The sequence below is a fragment of the Cylas formicarius genome, unplaced genomic scaffold, assembly GCF_029955315.1.
Source record: "Cylas formicarius isolate icCylForm1 unplaced genomic scaffold, icCylForm1.1 PGA_scaffold_12__32_contigs__length_19106922, whole genome shotgun sequence".
Classification (NCBI taxonomy): domain Eukaryota; kingdom Metazoa; phylum Arthropoda; class Insecta; order Coleoptera; family Brentidae; genus Cylas; species Cylas formicarius.
This window is the reverse complement of record NW_026844225.1, coordinates 15,164,292-15,184,451: the sequence shown is the minus strand read 5'-3', so window position 1 is coordinate 15,184,451 and position 20,160 is coordinate 15,164,292. Positions and strand designations below refer to the sequence as shown.

The following is a 20,160-nucleotide window of genomic DNA, read 5'->3' as shown; positions in this document are numbered from 1 at the left end:
ATAAATCATACATATTTGTACGATTTAAAACCGCATCTAAATCGAAGTTCAAAAAACATAACGTTTACTAACCCAAATGATAGCAAGGCAGTTTTCGAAACCATTGTTATTTACCATTTACCGCAACCAAACAGAAAGCAAAAATTTAATAAATAAATACGATCCGTATCGAAAAAAATTTATTGTGGATTCTGTTAGAATTTAAACATACAAATAGAAAAATATACACGTTAAATGTAGAAAGTAAAAAAAAACAAAAAAAAAGAAGATAAAGCAACACTTCTTCGCATCAAGTCTTCGCCGTTGACACCTAAATTTTAAGTACACCCAAAGTAAATTTGGAAAATAAATAAAATTTTGTTTAAAAAGAAACAAAAGAGTACGGTTATATATTTTTTTAAAAAAAATTAACCACACCACGTACATGAGATTAACCATTGAAAGAATTTAACTCTTCTATGATTGTATTAATTAACGATTAGGGTAATGGGATGAATAATATTCTTGTTAAAACCTCTTCTAATTATTTTTTTTTTAATAATGAGGTCGGATAATGATTGATTCGCGCTCGTGAAAATAATAAACCATAAAATGCGACCCCGTGGTAAACACAACTTAAACCATCGATTGAGAACGTTTAGGAATCGCATTATATAAATATAAATATTAATAATTCAACAAACAATATAAATACTCTATAAAAATAAATAAAATATTACAAAGTCAACAATTTACACTGAAGATGGTCCTTCCAAATCTGCTTTGATCATCAAACCCTATTAAAAATTAGTAAAGCTTAAGAATACCTCCAATTTCTTCAAATAAATACATCTGAATAACCGAACCCCGTCAGAAGGACAAATTCATTCCCTTCAATAATTCCTAAACGTTCTTAAACGATTCGCTCAAACCTGCCTTATTGAAAGATATTTAAATCTATGAGGTTTTAATGCACAATCTAATATACTATTATATTTTATCACGCTGCTCACACAACCTAAAAAGTACATTCACCATTCACACCGTCAAAAATTCATACACCTAATCCAAATTTCACGTCTGCTGCTTAAGCTGACCTAACTTAATTTTGACTTCGTGGAAAGTCGGCCTTTTTTCAGGATAAAAGTCCCAAGCCTAGATTACAAATGGCATTAAGTAACGAGTTATCGTATTAAATCAACGCGAAAACTCACCTGTCGCATGATCTGGTATATTTCCGGAGGACAACCCTCTGGCGCTTCCATTTTGTAACCGTTTTCCACGTGCTTTACCACATCGGCCAGCGGTATTCGTGGATACGGAACCCTTCCGAAAGAATATATCTCCCATAACAATATACCAAAACTCCACATGTCCGATTTATTGGAAAATTTCTAAAAATCTCATTTACCCGTTAATACCTTCTTTACGAACTAGGCACAATTCAACTTACGTTATGCTTGAGAGCTTCGGGGGCAGTCCATTTAATAGGCAACTTTGCCGATTCCGAAGTGGTATTTTTCTCCGTCCTCGCGAGACCAAAATCGGAGACTTTAGCCCTCCCGTTTTCGGCAATCAGTACATTTCTGGCCGCCAAATCTCTATGAACAACGTGCATTTTCTCCAAATATTCCATACCTGAACACGTGTCGAATGCGAAATTTATTTGATCCTTTTTGGATACGTGTAAACGACCTCTCGACCTTAAATAGTCCACTAGGCTCCCTTTGCTCATGTATTCCGTCACTAAGTATATTTGATCCTTTTTCCTCACTATCCCTAACAGATTCACGAGGTTTTCGTGATGCAAAGACCTACGAAAGGAAATAAAATTTTCACACTTTCAAAATGTGCCAATGTAAGATCTAAAAAAGTTAATTTCCGGCATGGAAAATCTTTTCAATTTATTTTAATCAATAAACGCGGTTGCATCAAATTTTAGCAAGGAAATTAACTACCTAAATTGTGAAAGAAATAAATGAATACATTATGAATGAAAAACAGCAGACCCGAAAAGTCCCTTTGAAACAAAAAAACAAACAAACAAATATTTAAGTTTGATATTCATTTATTTAATAAAAATTTTAAATGATTCGGTTTTTGCCTATCGCATAATTTCTAAAAATATCAACCTATCAAAGATATATTTTGGGCAAACTCCGCATTTTGAAATTCAGGAAGAAATAATTAATCTTTAAACTCCTAGCTTTATAAAACGCAAAAAAGGTTTTTTATGTTGGCTGCAAATTTCTAGGGCTTGTCGGGTCCTAAAACGTACTTCATCAGTATAGCTTCCGCCTCGCTAGAATCCTTCAGAACTTTTACAGCGACTTTGCTGTTTTTCCATTTTCCAAGCATAACCTCGCAAAATTCCCCTTTCCCGATCGGTTCGCACACAACTAGTTCGTGTTCTGGTATTACGCAAAGATCGTCGCTTTCTTTGGAACTGCTTTTTATAAGAGTCTTCGTAGTATCATTTTCTTTCGAAAGCGCGTTGACTAATTTTGTGCAGAGGCCATCCGCATCATTTTTGTAATGTTCTATCAGTTCTTCTAAGTTGTCGAAAAATTCTTCATCGTCTATAGTCAGTTTATTTCCGTGAGATTTCACTCTGTAATGCTCCACTTTTGTCTGATAACAAACACACAGGGTGTAATCGCCAGGAAAATTTGTCGATTCTCTCACTAAGAATAACCCATCGGTTCTTGGTCGCAGCAAAGTCTCTGCTTCTTCTCTAGATATCTTTCCGTGGAACCACCTAAGACGCTAAATTAGAGTCAAAACTACTAACAATGTCGGAAAAAACTCACGGAGTGTTCACATATTTCGAATTGCTCCTTAATGGACTTTGAACTCTGTTCACATTGACATCATGCTCCGTGCTAATAATTTGATTTTTTAATACCCCAACATCGGAGGAACTTACGTTCATATTGTTCTGAGACCTTAGCAGCAAATTGCATTCGTTTACTACATTATTATCCATTTGATGAGGCGGATCTTGAGGAGCCATCTGCAATATTTTAACTCTTTTTTCTAAACTAAATAAACTTCCCGGTAAAATAAAAAGCATTCATTAACGAAACGATTAAACCAAAAGTTTAACTCGTTTTGTCAATAAAATTTTACCTAGCCTATGGAAACAAATAGATTTAAATACTTTTTATATTTTTTATTGTTTTCAAATGCCCACTGAAAATTAAGCAAACAAAATTAAAAAAAAAGTGACCACAGTTTGACCCTTTCTGTTTCCCAATGTACTTAATTACCATATATATATATATATATATATATATATATATATATATATATATTCTCACGTATTGATTCACGGATGGAAAAATGTGATGACACTGTATTCCGGGATATCATCCGTTCGCTCGTTGAACTCCGACTGGAATCCTGCATATATATATATATATATATATATATATATATATATATATATATATATATATATATTACTACCTATTTTTTAATGTATATAATAAAATAATACGGCAAAAAAAGCAAAACAGTAAGAAGGAAAACATTTAAAAAATTAAATAAACAACAATTAGTTTATACTTGTAATATACAGAGCGAATCTATTAGGTAAGAACAATGCATTTACCCAGGGAGATTCCTCATATGGACGGGTAACTTCGCTAGGGGTACTTCTTTTTATACCCCTTGCTGGCACTGTTGGAGGGTTTGTAGTATTCGTTTCCCATTGACCATCCGGTTGGCGGAACTGATCAAAAATGTAGGGTTGGTACCTCTGGAACAAATTTTAAAATAATCTAATTGGTTTCCTATAAAAATTTTGGCACCCAAGGAACAGCCGTAAAATGTATTAAATGTGTTTATCTGGATAAGTCAAATAAACATCTTTAAATGAAGCAGATCCTTAAAAGTATGTTATTCTGATTAAAAAAACGCATATGACTTTGAAACTGAACATTTTTATTTAATTAATAGCTTAGACCTTGACTCGAACGAATCAAATTAGTTTTCAGAAGTATGACAACAGGTTGTATGTGTGTAAATACGTGTTGTATTTGTGACAAATTCATTTTGAAGTATGATTACATAGAATACAAAATGTATCACCAAAATTTGAAATATTATTTTTTATCACCAGTTTTCCAAATAACTACGTACAATTCATTTTATTCCTTGGTGTGTAACTAAAGGTATTTACTATTATGCATTTTATAATACCGTATAGGCAAGGTACCATAGATAACAAATTTATATTATTTAAATATATAACCTACCTGGGTAAAGGAGGAATTTTGGCTGGTCATCACTTTCTTATTGAATTTCTTTTCGAAATGCACAAAATGCAGTTTGCAAATGGTGTTTCCTAAAATCTGATGTGTTAACCGCTTGAATAAATGTATTGTCGTAATAGGTACCTTAAAACCATCTCAATTTCTATACAACGTCCAAATGCACAGCAGCGAGATTCATTTAGTGATTCGTGAATTGGTAAACAATGGAAAAAAACGAGAAATACAAAACTAAACACAAACGAGTTAATTACTTTGCACAGGGGCTATTATTAATAACATATTATTTTAATTATTACACTAAATGGGAAGTCTGTCCAACAACTTTACTAGCGATCAAGTCAAATTCGCGATCTAACACTATTTCACCAATCACAACCGAACATATTAAAAACATCTAAACGTTGCTGCTGTTTGTTATTGTAAATACGTCAAAAAATAGGCCAATATTTTGGCTATGGATGTGTTATGAACCTAAGATGACTGTCGTCAACTCCATCTTGTTTCTGTTGGACGATAATGTAGTTTCCGGACATTTCTACGTCACCGCCATCTTAAAATGTTCTTAAACAGTTTCCCGAAAAGGTAAAATTTCCGCCAGAAGAGGACACCACGTGATTGAAAGCAGTAGAACACGAAAAAAACTCCTGTAATATTTTAAGAACAAGTTAAAATGTCGGCCACAAGAGGACACTACATGACTTGAACAACTAGGACTTTTAACTATTTAAATACTAATAATATTGTTGCAGGCCACTTATTTTCCCATTAATTTTTGTTAGTTTTCTGCGGTAATATAGATTCTCAACTTTTCTGATCCTAAAATGTTTTTCGTCAAATTGTTGGTCAGAAGATGACACCACGTGGTTTAACCGAACAGAAGCTTAAATGATACTTTACTTATATAATTATTAATATTAAAATATTTACAGAAAAAAATGTCGAATTTAAGATGACACCACGTGCCTTAACGGACTAACACATTTAAAAATGAAACTACTTATTTTAATAAAAATGCTTTGTAAGTGTTTTACTGTAAAATAGATTCTTTTCGCAATGTTCGCATCTTAATAAAATTAGTTTTAATAAAATATTCTACTTCTGTAAATAATATTCGAGATTACATGCATTTCCGTGTGTTGTCTGTTGCATAGGAATGTGCGTATATTTTTAAATTTTCCAAATGACGGTCACCTTAAAATATTTTCCGAAATAGCATAAATATTGGTCACCTCAATAATTATATTTTCTGAGTTCTCTGAATGAGGACTCCATTTTGTTTCGGTTGGATTGTCATTTAAAATCTTAACTTTCAGTTCTGAAGCCCCTTAATATTCTTGTTTATGCATATACTTCATATTACAAGTCACAACGATCCATTCCGAAAGATGTCCAAGAAAGTTCCCTTCTTCAAAATGATTCATCCATTCATCATCGCTGCTCACTTATTTAATCGCCAAATGGCTAGCACTACATTGTAGCAGACTTATGCGCGTGCGTAAACCAGCCACTCCTTTCCGTATTGTTGGGTTGGTGATTTATTTCTGTAGGGATTTTGTTGGTTATTCATTGCTGGTAGGGACCAAATATTTCGCATTCGATTGCTAGTTCCGTTGCTTGAGTATTTGTAATAACTTTCGATTAAAATTACGGGCTTTTCTAGTTTACATTTATTTCTGTTTCGTAGTAGTGGGTAGTGACAATATCAAGGAATTGTGACTTATGTTGGTACCGAAGCCAGTGCATAGTACGAGGTAGCTAAGTCCTTTGTGCCTTTCGTGCTTAGGTATTTGTGGTACCTCGAGTTTCACGTTCTCTTTAAATGGAGTGTCGATAACGTCGCTTGCTCGAGGAGAACATAGGGAACGAAATATTATGTGATAATATTGCTAGAAAACAATAAATTAGCCTAGCAAGCAGTTTGACAGAAAATTACCAGTTTTAAGATGTAAACATTCGTCTCCCGTGATTTATATTTTTTTGTGACATTGTGGACAAAATTCAAGCAATTTCAAAATGGTACATTGGAAGATAATGTGGTGTACGATTCTGTTATATTCAAGTGGAATAAGTAATGCACAATTAACAACTACTAGTAATAGAGGTAAGTTTGACAATATTCTAAGATATTGTAGGTACTGTTATTTCTATCTAGATAGGTAAGTTAATTTTTTCTCACTGAAAGGCGTTTTTGGGACAAAGAACGCTTTGCGGACGTTTTTTAAAGCGACAATTATGCCTTTGGGTTGCTTTTTATTTGCATATTTTTCTTACCTCAAAAGATCGTCCAAAAAAAAAACACCCATTTCAATAACTCATTCTTAAAATCCATTTGATACGTGACTCACGTTAATTGTTTGAAATAATATTCAATTAATCTGATTTAAAATAGTTGTTTTTTCCTTTGCTATTATATTTCCAAATCTATTTTGTGTTCGGTGCCATTACAAGAAACCGTCTAGAAAATATATAATTAAAAACTATATATTTACAAAAGTCCAAAAAGTAAAAACCATCTAGGGGGAGTTGTTTTTAATTATAAAAATTAAAATTAAAAATAAAACTTCCTACCCCTCTATGCGATTTTTATAATTCCAGCTGTACAGTTTTGGGACAGAAAAATTATGACATGATAAAACATTTTTTTAATAATTCCAATCATGTTTAAATAGCCACAATTCCCAAAAATTAATGAGTTTATTGATTTTGTTACTTGAATAGCTTCATCCGTGAGTCATCTGCCTACGGGGCTGGCAAGGGGGATGATCTTTGGGGATTTCCGAGAATGAGAATAAATTCGAGGGTCAATATTGATTTCGACCATACTCTTATCAAATGTGTAGTTTAGGATTTTATTCTGAAAATGTGCGCCAGCTTCGTTCTATCTAATCAGATTAGATAGTATATAAGGGAAATTTTACGGGTTATATACTCAATTCGGTTGTATATTAAATACTAGGCATATAAATTGTGAAATAAATTTTCGCTCGGGAAGTGACCGAATTTTTTCCGTGTTGATTAAAAGGAACGTTTTATCAGCGATTTTAAAATAGAAAGTTACTTACTGCAGATCACAGACACCTTGCATTTAGATGTACCCGGTTTGTGAATTAAAATATTCCCCATTAAATATGCATAAACGTACAATCCATTCCATTCTTATGTACATGTTACATCTACCTACCGTACGAGGCAGCATTCTTTGTACATTACATTTTTTTCGCTGAGAGAATGCTAATTACTTTTCGCTCTGACGTAGGTACGAAATGTTGAGCTCAAATCCGTCCCCATTTGATTTTTCGATGTCGCAAACTATGACTAAGTTATCTGAATTTTGTGAATCACGATTTCCGTTCGTTTAACCTTTAAAGCTAGTCTAGGCATCGGTATAAACAATAATATGTGGCTTGGTTTTTTAAGCCCAGCTACGTCATTTTTTAAGCCCGTTTCTTAAATTATGCCATTACTTTTATTTGTAAAAATGTTAATTGTTAGCTGAAATCGGGTATAGACAACGCAAGTATTATATATTCTGGAGGCAACAGGTCTTTTACACACCAACCTGTGTCTAAATTGCAGTCCCACGTATTGTTTATGGTTACGAACCGTCAAAATATTTACCCTTCTTGCTCGTTCTGCTGGGCTGGTTCAACTTCCGATGCTTTTGGTTATTGTTACTAGCGCTGTTCATTAGTTATTTGGCTTGCAAATTTTGTTTGCTGCCTGGGGTATGTAGTTTATCTTATTTATGCGTTCGCGTAATTGGACTGGACCGAGAAAAAAAACTCAATAATAATCTATTTGCCGTTAGACCAAATAGAATACTTTATCTTTCATAAACAAGGAATTCTGTGGTTACGAAATATATGATGTCCTACAACAACCGAACAGCATGCAACGTCCAAATATTTCCATATATTCGATCAAATGCAGTTTTTTAATTATATTGTTACATTCTTCATTCTTATAATACGGATATAAAACTTGTATTATTTATTATGTATTTTGATTTTAGTTACTTAATCTTATTATTAGCAACTTCAAACAGTAAAACTTACCATTTTCATAATCCAAGTAAATAATAATGTGTTTACTCACTCACATTGACTGAAATTTACTTGGCTTTTCGAAAATTTTTCATTTAAAAAAATCTGTCAAATAGACCTCCGTGACATTTCTTTCAATGTCGATTCCATTTTTCCAGTGCATTTGTAGCGGTCTCGGTCGAAGGGTATCTATTTGCAAAACAATAGACATTGTAGTTAACCTAAACAGATAATTATATTCTGAGGGACTTTTGCTAAAAATATATTGAAAGCGAATTAGATCTATATAATGTTCTATTAAAAAAAAAGTAAATAAATAAGAACTAAAAGTTCAGATTTTCACGAAATTATATATTTTCACATAACAATTGTTTCGATAACACCGTGTCTTTATCAAATGTGATTTGATAAAGAGACGGTTTGGTCGGAACAATTGTCATGTGAAAATATATAATTTCGTAAAAATTTGAACTTTTAGTTCTTATTTATTTTGTTAAATGGATTTTCATCAAGTAAAAGCCACCTCAGTTCAATGTTCTATTAGCCAAGTCTCTCTTGATATACATCAGTAAAATGGAGGTGGAAAATGCAGAAATTGCTTGACCTGAAGAAGTTTTTTTGAATGTGCTTAAAAATATTAAATTACATAAGAACATTTTATTTCATTGCAAAATTCTTTTATAGATGTGATTCTAGTATGATTTTAGTATATTTTTGGTAAATTTACGGGGCATGACACTAATAGTAAATTTTGTAACGCAGTGTTTGGTAGGATAAGAGAAGAACTTTCATCAATATAATACATTTTTTGAGTTCAGATACATACGATCAACTGGATGAAATTAGTGGAAAACTAAGTCGAAAAGTCTTTAAATATACTTAAAGAGCAAGTTGAAAATCACTTAGAAACTCAGTATTGCCGACATTGACAAAAAATCTTTTCTTGAGTCTGTGTTTTTTTTATCTTGATAACATTGGTATGAAACCCATCACGTGGTGTCGACATTTTTTGACGCTTTCAAACTCATAGCAGTGCAACCAACTTACAGGACAGACAGGTTGTCAGCCCTGTGCCCAACCCTCCTCCTTTATCCGGGCTTGGGACCGGCAGTAGTATTATTGACCTATTTGGTCTCAACAATAACCGCGGAGTTACCTGCTTGTTATATATTATTTTTCACGATTAATTTACAACTTATTTTTTTTCGACGCAACATTATGACAAGGAAAACAAAGCTTAAGGCTCCGTATTTTCCTGGTATACTTAAAACTAACGTGAATATACATCAAAAGTGGTATAGCAACACCCCAAGAAAATACAAAGACGGAAATGCATTATGAAGGCGCACGGTATAAGATAATAAACAAAAATCTATAAATAATTATAAACAAGTTGTGTAACTTCTTTTTTTATTTTTTTTTTAAGAAACCCTTAATACTTGTACTTGAGATCGGCAAGCAATTGCTGCATGCCAAGAATTGCATCGTTATACTGATTCTAGGAAATTGAAAGCTGCTGATTCATAAAACACGTTCAACGGAGGACCGCCCATGCATTTTTGTCGTTTGCTTTGTTCCATTGCAGCCGGTTACTAGTTTAAATATTTAGACGAATATGCAAAATTAGATTAACCCAATCTTGCTAGGGGAACAAAACGCAAACACCGCATGCAACCGTTTACCGATAAATCTACGGACGGATTTTGTATTACCGCCATATTATGCATCGTGGTCGGCTGTTTCTCCTTCGATTTAGGAAGGGCCCAGTTGGTAACACATATTTACGATTGCTGTTAAAAAGATACTTCTCATTCTCGTACGACATTCGTTTTAAAATTGACGTAGATATGGTTTTTTGATATCTAGAGCTACTTGTTTTTTTTTTGTCTAAACCATTTATAAACGAATTTAAATTATTTCGAAAATGAGGCTAATTTCCATTAATTAGTTAATCGCATGACAAAATTCCACTAATATTATATATGAAAAAAAAAATATTGCGTATTATCGATATTATTTCGCAATTAGGAAAGCGATTTCCGGCTTGACCTCAGCATGCATATTGATTCTTTTTTCTCGAAAATTATGTTTATTCAAGATTAGGGTGAACAAACAAGGCGAAAGCAGCAATTTTAAATTTATACGAACAATTAAAAAAAGAGACTTTTTTCCTTTCGGTCACGGTTAAACTGATGGAAATACAAAGCAGCGAAATGGGTGTATATGAGGTCACGTTTCATTCGTTCTTTACTTCGGAGATTTTAACAAAAGACATAAAGGTAAACCACCTTTTACCTTAGACTTCACGGGATTGAAAAGCTTTATATCGATAATCTCGAGATTTTTTCACAGCGTAATTGAATTGATTAATGGTGGTAATCGATATCGGCTAGATAGTAGTGCACTGCAACTTTTAAACGGTTTATTTTTACTAACGAGTCGATAAATAATGTGTGTTTAAGAAACTCGGCGCATTAGCCTTTATGCCTTTACATTCCGATGTATTTACTGGCGACATATTGTTACATAGTTGGTCTAAGTGACTAGAATAGCGACACCATTGTTTTAACGAATTTTAAGTATGGTTGGTGGTACGGCTTTATTTATTATTATATTTATTTATTATATTTATTATTATATTTATTTATTATGACGAATCCCTCATTTTATTATTTGCAACCTGTCACTTTGACTCGCTAATTTGCTACTCGATTGATGCTATTAAATATAATTTGCATTGTTTATAATTTGAGAAAAAAAAAGTAATAACCCATGTCACCAAAAAAATCTTTCTATTCGTTTAGCAGGTAGTTGCTAATTTTCCAATGAATATTATAATATCCGCTTTTTTAATAATCGACCTTATCATTTATTTCAGTGGATTTTGACAATTCCATTGATTCCTTTCCCGTTAGTCTTCCCGTGCGGCAGCAAAATCAAAAACTAACCACCGACAGCAATCGAAAACCAATGTTTACGGAATGTGATAACTACAAACCGTCCGTGAAAGAAGAACAAGAAAAAGGAACTTTTGTTATAAAGGTAAGTGTGCAACCTACTGCCCTCGAAAGACTTTGTTCTCACCCCCAAGTGCCTGAGAAAGTCCACATATTATTAGGAGAACCTAGTGAAAAAGTTTCAAAACATTTGTCACAATGTGGTTTAAAAATAGCTTTCAGAACTAACAACACAATAGGAAAATATTTAAAAAACAATAAAAAGAAATGTCCAAAATCCCAAAAATCAGGTGTCTACAGGTTGAAATGTGGATCTTGTCCTAAAATTTATATTGGACAAACAGGTAGATCCTTCAAGAAACTCATTAACGAACATATAAGAGCGTTTAAAAACAATAGTCTAGATTCTAATTATGCTACGCACTTAAACACAGAAAAACACATTTTTGAAGACAATTTTTATATTTTGCATACAGCCACAAAAAGTAAAAAATTAAATTTATTGGAAGCCATGGAGATTAACAAAATGAGACATTCAAATGTATTGCTTAACGATCAATTAGATTTAAATACCTCTCCTTTATTGAACTCAAATTCTCACAATATTATTAAGGTTTTATGGTCATTTTTCGGTATATATAGGAGCAGGTAGTTTGTAAATATTGTCCGGTGTTGTCCAAACAATTGTCATGTGAAAATATATAATCTCTTGAAAATCTCAACTTTAAGTTCTTATTTATTTTGATAAATGGATTTTCATCAAGTAAAAGCCACCTCAGTTCAATGTTCTATTAGCCAAGTCTTATTTTTCTCGCATTCGATTGATAACTTTCCGTATTTGATTGAATAAACTTTGATTTAACAAAATAAATAAGAACTAAAAGTTCAGATTTTCACGAAATTATATATTATGACATGACAATTGTTTCGACAACACCGTATCTGAACCGAAAATCTGAACTCTTAGTTGTTATTTATTTTTTTAAAATGTTTCTCCATTCTTTTAAACGTTTGAAGTATTTTCAGACTTGTTAAATGATGAATACCTACTTGTCCTTAAAAAAATTAACTAATTATTTTCGAGAAAATCGATCTTGAACCAAGGGAGAGGAATAATATACCATTTTTTCCGTCTGATATTTTAGTTTACCTCACAGTTGGTTTACTTATTATTTTGTTATCATTTTAGCAAAAAAAAAAAAATTCGTTCTTTAATAGATGTTTGAAAGCAACTTATTTTGTAATTGAATAAAAATTATTCCCGATGCATTAGTAATTTAATCCAGGTACATAAGTACATAAGATACAAAAAAAGTAAAAAGACCAAAAATATTTTAACACCCGACACATGTTTATTACGAACACACAGGCATATTTTATATATATCCCTCCAAAATCTTTGCATTGGGTTTTAAATATTCTGCTTATGAAAAACACAACTAATTAGTTTCTGTATTGTATGTATGTATATTGTATACTACTATCTGAAATAAAAGTAGTTTATTATTTTTATTTTTATTATTATTAAAAAAATGAATTAGTTTTATACTTTATGTAAACATTTTCGAAAATATCATAATAGACAAGCAAATTTAATTGAAGCATTTACCGTTAAAAAACAAATTGTATTAATTACATTTCTCGCGAGCAGAACAAATTATTAAGTGAGCGAAATTTTCAAGTATAAAACTACTTAATACTCCACTCTACCGTGTAAATAAATGTTTTGTAAAATGATTATGTATTACAAAATTTTTATTTACCTTGCTACGAAACCAGCGAAGTAAACAGTAAAATTTCTTTTTATTGTAGTTGTTGTATGGCAAATCTGATATCGCAAATGCAAATGTTCTTATGTTTAAACAAAATTTTAAACTTTTTTTCACGAATCGGTTTTCCGGACGTTTCGCGACAACGTTTTAGGAGAATTGATTAGACTTCTTTGACAATTATGATGATATCATATCCTGATTTCGTTAAGAGTAAATATTTGTATATCTGATAAATTCACTTTTCGTTACGTTTATGTGATTCAACCACAGCATGTTTTTTTTATACGGAGGTCTGGTCTCATGCATTTTGTCACATATTAAACGTTCGTGTTGTTAACAATAACAAGAATAAGCAATCAAATAAGCTATGCATTGATGACCAACTTGAATACGCGGAATTAGTCGTTAAGTACTACAGATACGGACTTCTCGAATTTTAATCTAATGGTTTCTACAAATGCTGCCCACAAATTGAATCGTTATTGCTTTAGACGATAAATGTAGGTTGGCTTTCGTCATAATTTGGATTTACTGAACACGATGTCGCGTATTGCTATTTCCATCACTGTTAGAAATACAACTGGGTACGACTCTGTCGTGCATTAGGCTGGCAAGTCTAAGATATATTAGGAGACGCCTTATCAAAAACTAAATACATATAAGTAACGGTTTCGCTTGGCCGTGTCTCTTGTATTCGAGCTTATCGCATTCTTAAGAGTCCGATTTTAAAAAGCTCTTACGATTTTGCAACAGGATTTTAGTTATGCTTTACACGGGGATATACGCATTCAACTAGATAATTTATTGTTTCATTTGTCCCACACAATTTCCCGCAAATTTGTTCGGTAGTTTGAATCCTACTTTAAATCTTTTCGTTTAATAAGACACTATTATTGGTACTTTTGTAACCTATCATCGACCGATAATGCCTTCAATTTATCCGACAAATATTAGGTATTAGTTTCTCATCAATTTTTCTGATTTAAATATTGCCTTTTTATTTTTTAACAACTTGACGGTAAACTTTTTTTTTTAAATTTGTACAAATTAATTGAAATTGTTAGTTCGTTAGTTTACCCATTGCTTTTTAGGTCAAAGCTGAAGATGGCGATCCTCCAAATGCGGGTGGTACGGTACTATACAAAATAGTCAAACGGGATGGTGGTAGGGACTATTTCACGATTGACAACACTACAGGAGAAGTGCGTACCAACATGCCATTTGACAGAGACGAACCCTTTAGACAAAAGGAACTTTACTTGACAGTACAAGCCACAGACAATGGCAGGCCAGCCTTATCTGATATTTGCTCATTTAAAGTTACCGTACTGGATATTAACGATAATGCCCCTCAACTAGATTCGCAGGCAAGTTTTCAGTTATACTCATCCTTGGGCGATATTATTTTTTACTACGAATTTTAGGAGTACATTACTCAAGTGGCCGAGGACTTGAAGCCAAATAGCGAAGTGATGAGGATATTTGCGTACGATTTAGATGATGGTCAAAATTCAAAACTTACGTATTCATCAAGAACCGAGAAAGGCGATTTTAATGATTATTTTAGAATCGATCCTAACACGGGTGTGGTATACTTGCTCCAATCGCTTGCGACCGTGAGTCTGGTTCGCCTTAATCTTTTCTCATTTGTACGTAACTATTCATTGTTCCAGAAAAAGGACACCAAATTTAAAACTACAGTGATCGTTAGTGACAATGGCCAAGTGCCTTATAAAACCGAAGCCAACGTTTCGATTATAGTTGTCAGTTCCGCAAAACAACCCCCCAGGATCACGAAACGTTATCCGGAAGGGGATATTATTCTTAAGGAAAATTTTAATAACTATTTGGAGCGGCTGGTTACTATAGAAGCAGAGTAAGTGGGATTATATATATTATATACTTAACCCTTAAAATTTCATTTCGCAATCTGTTTCTAAAACAACTTCCGCGGATTTGTAGGTCGAGTATCAATGACCAAGAAGTTATATTTGAATTAATAAAGGGCAAGACTCTGCAAACCAACAAGGACCAGAGTTTTGTCCTTACGCCGTTCGAAAATGACACGACAAAAGCCTTCATTTCGTTGGTTCGACAATTAGATTACGAGACGGTGACCGAATACACCTTGACGGTGCGTGTCAAAAACAAAGATTCGATGGACACTTCTATTAACATTCCGATTAAAATCGAAGACGTCAATGACGAAATCCCAAGCTTTATAGAATTAATAAAAGGCAGCGTGGTTGAAAATGATGAAGCCGGTGCCCAAGCCATGGTAGTTAGGGCTATAGATAAAGATGGTACTTCCGCGAATAACATAGTCAGCTATAAGCTTCTTTCGCATGATGACATATTTTCGATAGATCCTTCATCAGGTGTGATAAGATCGTTGGTGCCGTTTGATAGGGAGAATATTAACGTATATCACGTCAAAGTTAAAGCTTACGATAATTCCCCGAGTGCTTTAAAAAAGACCAAGGAACCCAACGAAGCGGTTCAAACGTTCGAAATCACTATCGAGGATAGGAACGATAATAAACCGAAATTTACCCATTCGGTATATAACTGCACCGACATATTGGAAAGTACCGATAGGGGTAAAGACGTGGGGGAAGTTAAAGCCGTCGATAAAGATACCGCCTCTTTGATCACTTACAGTATCATAGAAGGAAACGTAGATGATGCTTTTTACATTGAAAACACCACGGGTCGAATTAAAGTCAATAAAGAGCTCGACTTTGAGAAAATCGAAATGTACGTCCTCAAAGTGCGCGCTTTTGATGGTATATTCGAAGACACAGCTAAAGTAGTCATATCGATCGCCAACGTCAACGATGAAATACCCGTATTTGAAGAACATAACAAGACTGTTAAGATTCGAGAAGAAACTATCCCCGACGATTGCATTGTACGAGTAGTAGCGTACGATCCAGATATCAAAGACCGAACAGCCAATCAACACATTGTATACAATGTGGATAACACTCAATCGGATTTCCTTAAGGTCACTACAGACGGGTGCGTGTTGCTTATAAAACCTTTGGACCGGGATAAACCTTTTGGCAGTCCAACGCGCCAAGCCTTTATCTATGCTTACGACAACGATGGAGGTCCGAACGCGATGAACGCATATTCCGAAATCATGATCGAACTAGAAGACATAAACGACAACGCGCCATTTTTAAACGTAACAGAGATCGTCTGGTATGAAAATCAGGACCCTGGACGTATTGGTGAATTAAGTGCTGACGATTACGACGGTCCCGATAATGGACCTCCTTTTATTTTCGAACTCGCGATGACTGCATCGATCGACATTGTCGAAAGATTTAAAATCGAAGGTCAAACCCTTTACGCCCTGGTTACGTTCGATAGGGAGGAGAAAAAATATTACGACATCCCTATAAGTATAACTGATAGTGGCAGGCCACCGTTAACAAGCATAAGCGTGCTCAGGGTCATAATTGGCGACAGAAATGACAATCCCGCTTCTGACGGGTCCAGCGAGATTTTCGTTTACAAGTACCAAGGACTGGAAAGTGACATCGCTATTGGGCGCGTATTTGTGGAAGATTTAGACGATTGGGACTTGCCCGACAAAGTCTTCATCCAGCTTGATAACTTCGATAACTTCCGTTTGAGTGACGAAGATAGGGGTATGATTATAATGTCGAGCGTTACCAGAGAAGGGGAGTATTTCTTACGGTTTAACGTCACGGAAGAACATCTTCCTAATATTCTATTCCACGCTGTCAACGCTAATGTAACGGTGACGGTCAAAGAGATTCCAGAAGAGGCTGTAGTCAAATCGGGATCCGTTCGGATAGCTGGGTCTACCATCGAGGAATTTGTTGCGAAGTCTGCGACGGTAAGGTACCCTAAGTCATCCCCGTGGATAAATATCGATCGATGGTTTTTTTTTTAGAATGGAAAAAGTAGAAAAGACGTTTTACACCAAAGGATTGCGGAAATTGTCAATACGTCCATCTCTAACGTCGACGTATTCACGGTGCTAACTTCACCGTCTAATAATTCGCTTATTGACGTGAGGTTTTCCGCTCACGGGTCACCGTATTACGCCGCCGAAAAGCTTAATAACAAAATTACCAATAATCAAGAGAAGGTGAGCATGACACGGGCGGACGAGATTATCCATTGGTATTTAACATAACTTTGTTTTTAGTTGGAAAGCGAACTAGGCGTAGAATTTGTGATGATCAGCATCAACGAATGCGTTAACGAGTCCAGATGCGCTCTGGGCAGTTCATGCTCTAACCAACTAAATATTCATGATGAACCGGCGGTGGTCTTTACCAACCGTACATCGTTTGTGGGAGTAAAAGCTATCGTAGATACTGTTTGCGACTGCATCCCCAGGCTAGTAAGGGAGTGTTTTAATGGCGGATACTTCGGAGAAAACGGAATTTGCGTATGCCCTTCGGAATTTGAAGGGCCTCACTGTGAAAGATTGTCAATCGGCTTCAATAGGGACGGGTGGGCTTTATATCCGACATTGGACGCTTGCAATAAAACTGTCATCACCTTGACCGTTTCCCCTACCAGCGATAATGGACTAATTTTTTATGCTGGTCCGCTGACTTTTAAACATGCTCAACTTTCTAAAGGTAAGCCATTTTGTTCGAGATAGATCTGATACATTTTCCTTTTTTTCCCTTCTCTCTGACTTTAATTTTTTTCTTTCCGTTAATTCGTACAATATAATGCCATATAATAATAATCTACCATGAGTTTAACATTATTTTTGAAAAGACACTTTCAGTTATAATTAAAAATGCGATATGTGTCAATCCCGAAAATCCCTAATATTCATTAGCAAACAAATTAAGTAAAATTAACCAAATTACAAACCCACAAAGTAAGAACAAGATGTGACCAAAACAATAACATTCGAAATACATCAATTAAAGTTTATTTTTATTATCAATTGTAAACATTTTCGGGTAAACCTAATAAAGCAATTGGGAATTTTGGGAAAGGCGGCAAGTAAAAGTTTGTGCAAGGGCAGATGGTTTTTCGGGTACTAAATGTAATAGAAAGTTACTGTCTCTTCGAAAAATAAAAGAGGAATTACCAGAAAAAACCCGAATGTCAATTATTTTTTGCAATACTAGAAAAAATAGATATTTCGTCACAATAATGTCATAAAATGTAGGGTCGAAACAAAAAAAAAATCTAGTTTTTTTTTGGCTTGTATGCGAATTATACATACACTTTTTCAATATACTTTAGATTTTGATTGATTTATTTATTATTATTATATATGCACGAATGGTCGATTTCTTTGTAGATTTCATATCATTAGAATTGAAAGATGGAATAGCATTGCTCAAGGTTGATAACGGGTACGGGACCGAAGAAGTGTCGATCCCAAAAAAACTAAACGACGGGGCTCAACATAAAATCAGAATATCTCTCGATATTGACACGGTAAGTTTGAAGGAAACCGAAAAAATTGAACGATAAACATTGCAAACATTTTAAGGATATTGAAATGGAGATCGACGATTGCAAAAGCCATTGTACCGCATTGCAACCTTTTAAGCAAAAGGGCTTGCTTAATATTTACGGTCCATTACAAGTAGGAGGAATGAGCAAAGTTTTTACCGACGAAGAGGCGAAAATAATTTGGAGCCAATCCGCTCCGACTAGCGAAGGTTTTGCTGGTTGTATTAAAAACTTTTCGTTTAACGATTTTCTGTATAATTTGGGAGATCCGTCCGACGAATATCATTCATTCGTCGGTTGCAATTACGCTACGCAACAGGCTGTGACGTTTGGAATCGATTCCAATTTTTTGGTAGCCATTTTAGTGTGCCTCGCTGTTTTGTTCTGTGAGTATTGCAAAATATTTTTGAACAACCCATAATTGTATTTTTGTTTAGTCCTTTTACTAGCCGTGGTGGTCCATAGACGTCAACAAGATAACCTGAATGAGAAAGATATAGATGATACGACGGAGAACATAATCAACTACGAAGACGAAGGTGGTGGCGAGTGCGATACCAACTACGATCTTTCGGTATTCCATAAAAATCTGGAAGAGAAACCGATAATGAAAGGCTTAGGCGATGTGCCGGCCGACATAAGTGACATAAGCGGTTTTTTGGATACTAAAAAAGATTCGTGTGATAAAGACCCGGATAATTTGCCTTATGATGATGTAAGGCATTACGCTTACGAGGGCGACGGGAACAGCACAGGTTCTCTATCATCGCTTGGCTCTTGTACCGATGATGGTGATTTAGATTTTAATTATCTATCCAGTTTCGGAAAGAGGTTTAGCAAATTGGCTGACATGTACGATTACGACGGTAGCGACGATGACACACAGAATGGTGGGGATGAGGCTTGGTTCTAAATTTAGATGTCTTGGACGATTTGTACTTAATCTACTGTGTCTGACCAAAGAAGATGTTTGGATGGAACTGAACAATTATTTTATGTATATATAGTTTCTTTTTTTTATTTAAACGGATATAGACTGACTACTTCGAGTGACGTTTCACGTAATAGTGACATATTTGCATTCCATTTTGATGTTACAGTTTGAAATGGGATTAGGGTTTCAAATGTAACCGCGATAAAGTTATATAACTGATGTATTATAAGTGGAATAGAAGAAATGAAACGGGAATTCTGATTTGGTGCTAAACAATAGTGTTGATAAGTATGTTAAATGTATGTCGTTTACATTATACTGGCCCAAAACAAACGAGATTTAGTGAGTTTCAAAGAGAGAATATTTTTCTAATGCCATTTATTAAGGTGCCTGTTGTTGAAAGTCTCAAAGCCTAACAAAATAAAAGCGCGTCAATTTAAATTGCCTTATTTCGAAAAACAATTTTTTTTATTCGAGTGAGGTAATTTTACAAATGAAAAAATATAGTTAAGCGACTGTGATGACATTTAATAACTAATAAACGAAAGCATTGAATTCTGCAAGTTGCGATAGTTAACTTCTTTAAAAATGTGTTATGAATGGGTTGAGTCTGGTTGTTTACACTAGGTGCAAATAATAGAGCGAGTGTAAACCAATAAGTAATCTATTTTTATTACCTTGAGCTCAAACATGTACCAATAACACTGTAAAAATTGACAACTAGTATGT

The 20,160-nt window shown here is 34.1% G+C and overlaps 2 protein-coding genes across 4 annotated transcripts; one reads left to right on the top strand and one right to left on the bottom strand.

Annotated features, from left to right (window-relative positions):
- Nucleotides 1–186: 186 nt before the first annotated feature.
- On the bottom strand, nt 187–5,163 carry LOC132695856 (tyrosine-protein kinase CSK-like). Of its 2 annotated transcripts, XM_060660393.1 has the most exons (8): nt 4,380–5,163; nt 4,239–4,327; nt 3,593–3,739; nt 2,790–2,992; nt 2,258–2,737; nt 1,433–1,793; nt 1,194–1,373; nt 187–1,134 (listed from the first exon to the last, which is right to left on the bottom strand). In XM_060660393.1, the coding sequence occupies exons 2-8, from the start codon at nt 4,266–4,268 to the stop codon at nt 1,054–1,056; spliced, it is 1,482 nt and encodes a 493-aa protein (XP_060516376.1). In that variant the 5' UTR covers nt 4,269–4,327; nt 4,380–5,163; the 3' UTR covers nt 187–1,053. The 2 variants fall into 2 exon arrangements, with proteins under 2 accessions (XP_060516376.1, XP_060516377.1); XM_060660394.1 differs by lacking the exon at nt 4,380–5,163 and having other exon boundaries at nt 3,593–3,737; nt 4,239–4,333.
- A 606-nt stretch (nt 5,164–5,769) lies between these two features.
- LOC132708787 (DE-cadherin) lies at nt 5,770–19,426 on the top strand. 2 transcript variants are annotated; one of them, XM_060681365.1, is made up of 12 exons: nt 5,770–5,880; nt 5,941–6,357; nt 11,178–11,341; nt 14,120–14,395; nt 14,453–14,644; nt 14,702–14,904; nt 14,991–16,899; nt 16,957–17,154; nt 17,215–17,656; nt 18,340–18,479; nt 18,535–18,883; nt 18,935–19,426. In XM_060681365.1, exons 2-12 carry the CDS (start codon nt 6,270–6,272, stop codon nt 19,408–19,410), a joined length of 4,437 nt encoding a protein of 1,478 aa, XP_060537348.1. In that variant the 5' UTR covers nt 5,770–5,880; nt 5,941–6,269; the 3' UTR covers nt 19,411–19,426. The 2 variants fall into 2 exon arrangements, with proteins under 2 accessions (XP_060537348.1, XP_060537347.1); XM_060681364.1 differs by having other exon boundaries at nt 5,770–6,357.
- Nucleotides 19,427–20,160: the final 734 nt, after the last annotated feature.

Coding starts and splice junctions, on each gene's coding strand:
- LOC132695856 (XM_060660393.1), bottom strand. CDS start 4,268: ATGACCAGCCAAAATTCCTCCTTTACCCAG. Junction 3,740..4,238: donor AAAATTCCTCCTTTACCCAG/GTAGGTTATATA, acceptor AATTTGTTCCAG/AGGTACCAACCCTACATTTT. Junction 1,374..1,432: donor CCGAAGCTCTCAAGCATAAC/GTAAGTTGAATT, acceptor TGAGATTTTTAG/AAATTTTCCAATAAATCGGA.
- LOC132708787 (XM_060681365.1), top strand. CDS start 6,270: ATGGTACATTGGAAGATAATGTGGTGTACGATTCTGTTATATTCAAGT. Junction 14,905..14,990: donor CTGGTTACTATAGAAGCAGA/GTAAGTGGGATT, acceptor GCGGATTTGTAG/GTCGAGTATCAATGACCAAG. Junction 17,657..18,339: donor ACATGCTCAACTTTCTAAAG/GTAAGCCATTTT, acceptor ATTTCTTTGTAG/ATTTCATATCATTAGAATTG.